General features: G+C 39.8%; 1 protein-coding gene across 1 annotated transcript; it reads right to left on the bottom strand.

Moving 5' to 3' along the window:
* Window positions 1-16: 16 nt before the first annotated feature.
* Window positions 17-1,398, bottom strand: LOC102305599 (complement C3; the record flags this gene model as incomplete). The annotated part of the gene is made up of 5 exons (XM_005953600.2): window positions 17-318; window positions 514-653; window positions 775-863; window positions 939-1,059; window positions 1,152-1,398. Coding segments are annotated over 5 exons (864 nt in total), but the record flags the coding sequence as incomplete, so codon positions are not given.
* Between the last annotated feature and the right edge of the window lie 13 nt (window positions 1,399-1,411).

A 1,411-nucleotide genomic window follows, 5' to 3' on the forward strand; every position in this document is an offset into this window, starting at 1 on the left:
TGCATATCTGGCTGCATTCAATGACTTCATGTGTCTCTTAAAGGTAGGGAGCTATGTGAGTTGGTAGAATATGTCTTTCTTTCTTACCACTACTTGTAGCATTTTCACAATTCCATCACTGATACCCAATTCTGAGTCTTTGACAACTTCTTTGACAGCTGCTTTGATCTCAATGCGGTGCTGTCCCTCTTTTGTAGGAATGATGGTGAATGGTACAGATCGTATACTTTTGGCCCCGACTTTAATCTCCTGACGAAATTGCCCACGTTTAGATGCTGCACTGCACACATGTTCCGCCTCAGTCAGATCAATGCGCACCTTGAAAATAAGTTAATTCAAGGATTTCAAACACTTTTTGTCATAATCTACAGAATATAAAAAATCGCTACAGTCTCTGATCAAGTTCCACTGAAGAACAGTTAACTGAATAATAATAATATTAATGATGATGATAAAATGTCATTGAATGGAACATTATGGTGGTGTTGACGTGCTTGGATGAACCAGGCTTACTGTGTAAAGATTGGGACCATAGTTGTGGATGACTGCCTTAATTTCTAGCTGCTCCCCACGAACAGCAGAGTCCGGTAGCTTCAGATCAACAAAGAAATCTTTACGGACAACTATCTCTAATGGATCACCCACACAGATACCTTCAAAAAAGAGAAAAAAAGAAAAACGGACAAAGACACAAACACAGCAAAAGAAAGACCAGTTGATGAGCTATAGGTTGGCTCCTTGATCTAGAGACAAATTATATCAGTTCATCCTCACCGTGAGTCTTTGATAGACTAATACCAGTGAGCTGCCAGGTTGTAATTGAGTCTTGCAAAGGAACATTTTTCGAAACTGATGTTGTTTCACTGAAAAACAAAATATTAACACTTTGAGAAGTGAAGGTACTAATATATTTCAATTCTATATTTCAGCTCACTAACCATCTAGCTCTGTTCCCAGGGCAAGCAGGCAATTTGATATCAGACCACAGCCAACTTTCAGGGAAATTGGTGCGGGAAACAATTTCATTGCTGTCCATGAAACTGCTGTCATCATCCTCACCTGAAGTTTTAAAACGTTCACATTTTTATTCCTTTATAGTGACCAGTAGGACCATTTATAACCACCTTCCATCCATTGTTCGTGTTTCTTACTGCGAGCCAGTTTGAGGCCATCCTCCTTCCTCTCAGCTCTCTTTTTTTCCATTTCCTTGCAGCAGTGCAGGAAAGCCTCAAAACAGGCTGTATCAGCGATAAACTCACTACGCTTCTCACAGTTAGATGAAGTTGGGGTTTCCCGGATTCCATCTAAGCAACAGTCACGTTCCAGTTTGTCTTTATATTGACTCACTGTAGAGAAAATAGCATTTAACAGAAAGACAAAAGGTGAGACTCCTTCTGACCCTTATTTTTTT

This window comes from Haplochromis burtoni, unplaced genomic scaffold, assembly GCF_018398535.1.
Source record: "Haplochromis burtoni strain Fernald_Lab_line unplaced genomic scaffold, NCSU_Asbu1 Contig_5998, whole genome shotgun sequence".
Lineage (NCBI taxonomy): Eukaryota > Metazoa > Chordata > Actinopteri > Cichliformes > Cichlidae > Haplochromis > Haplochromis burtoni.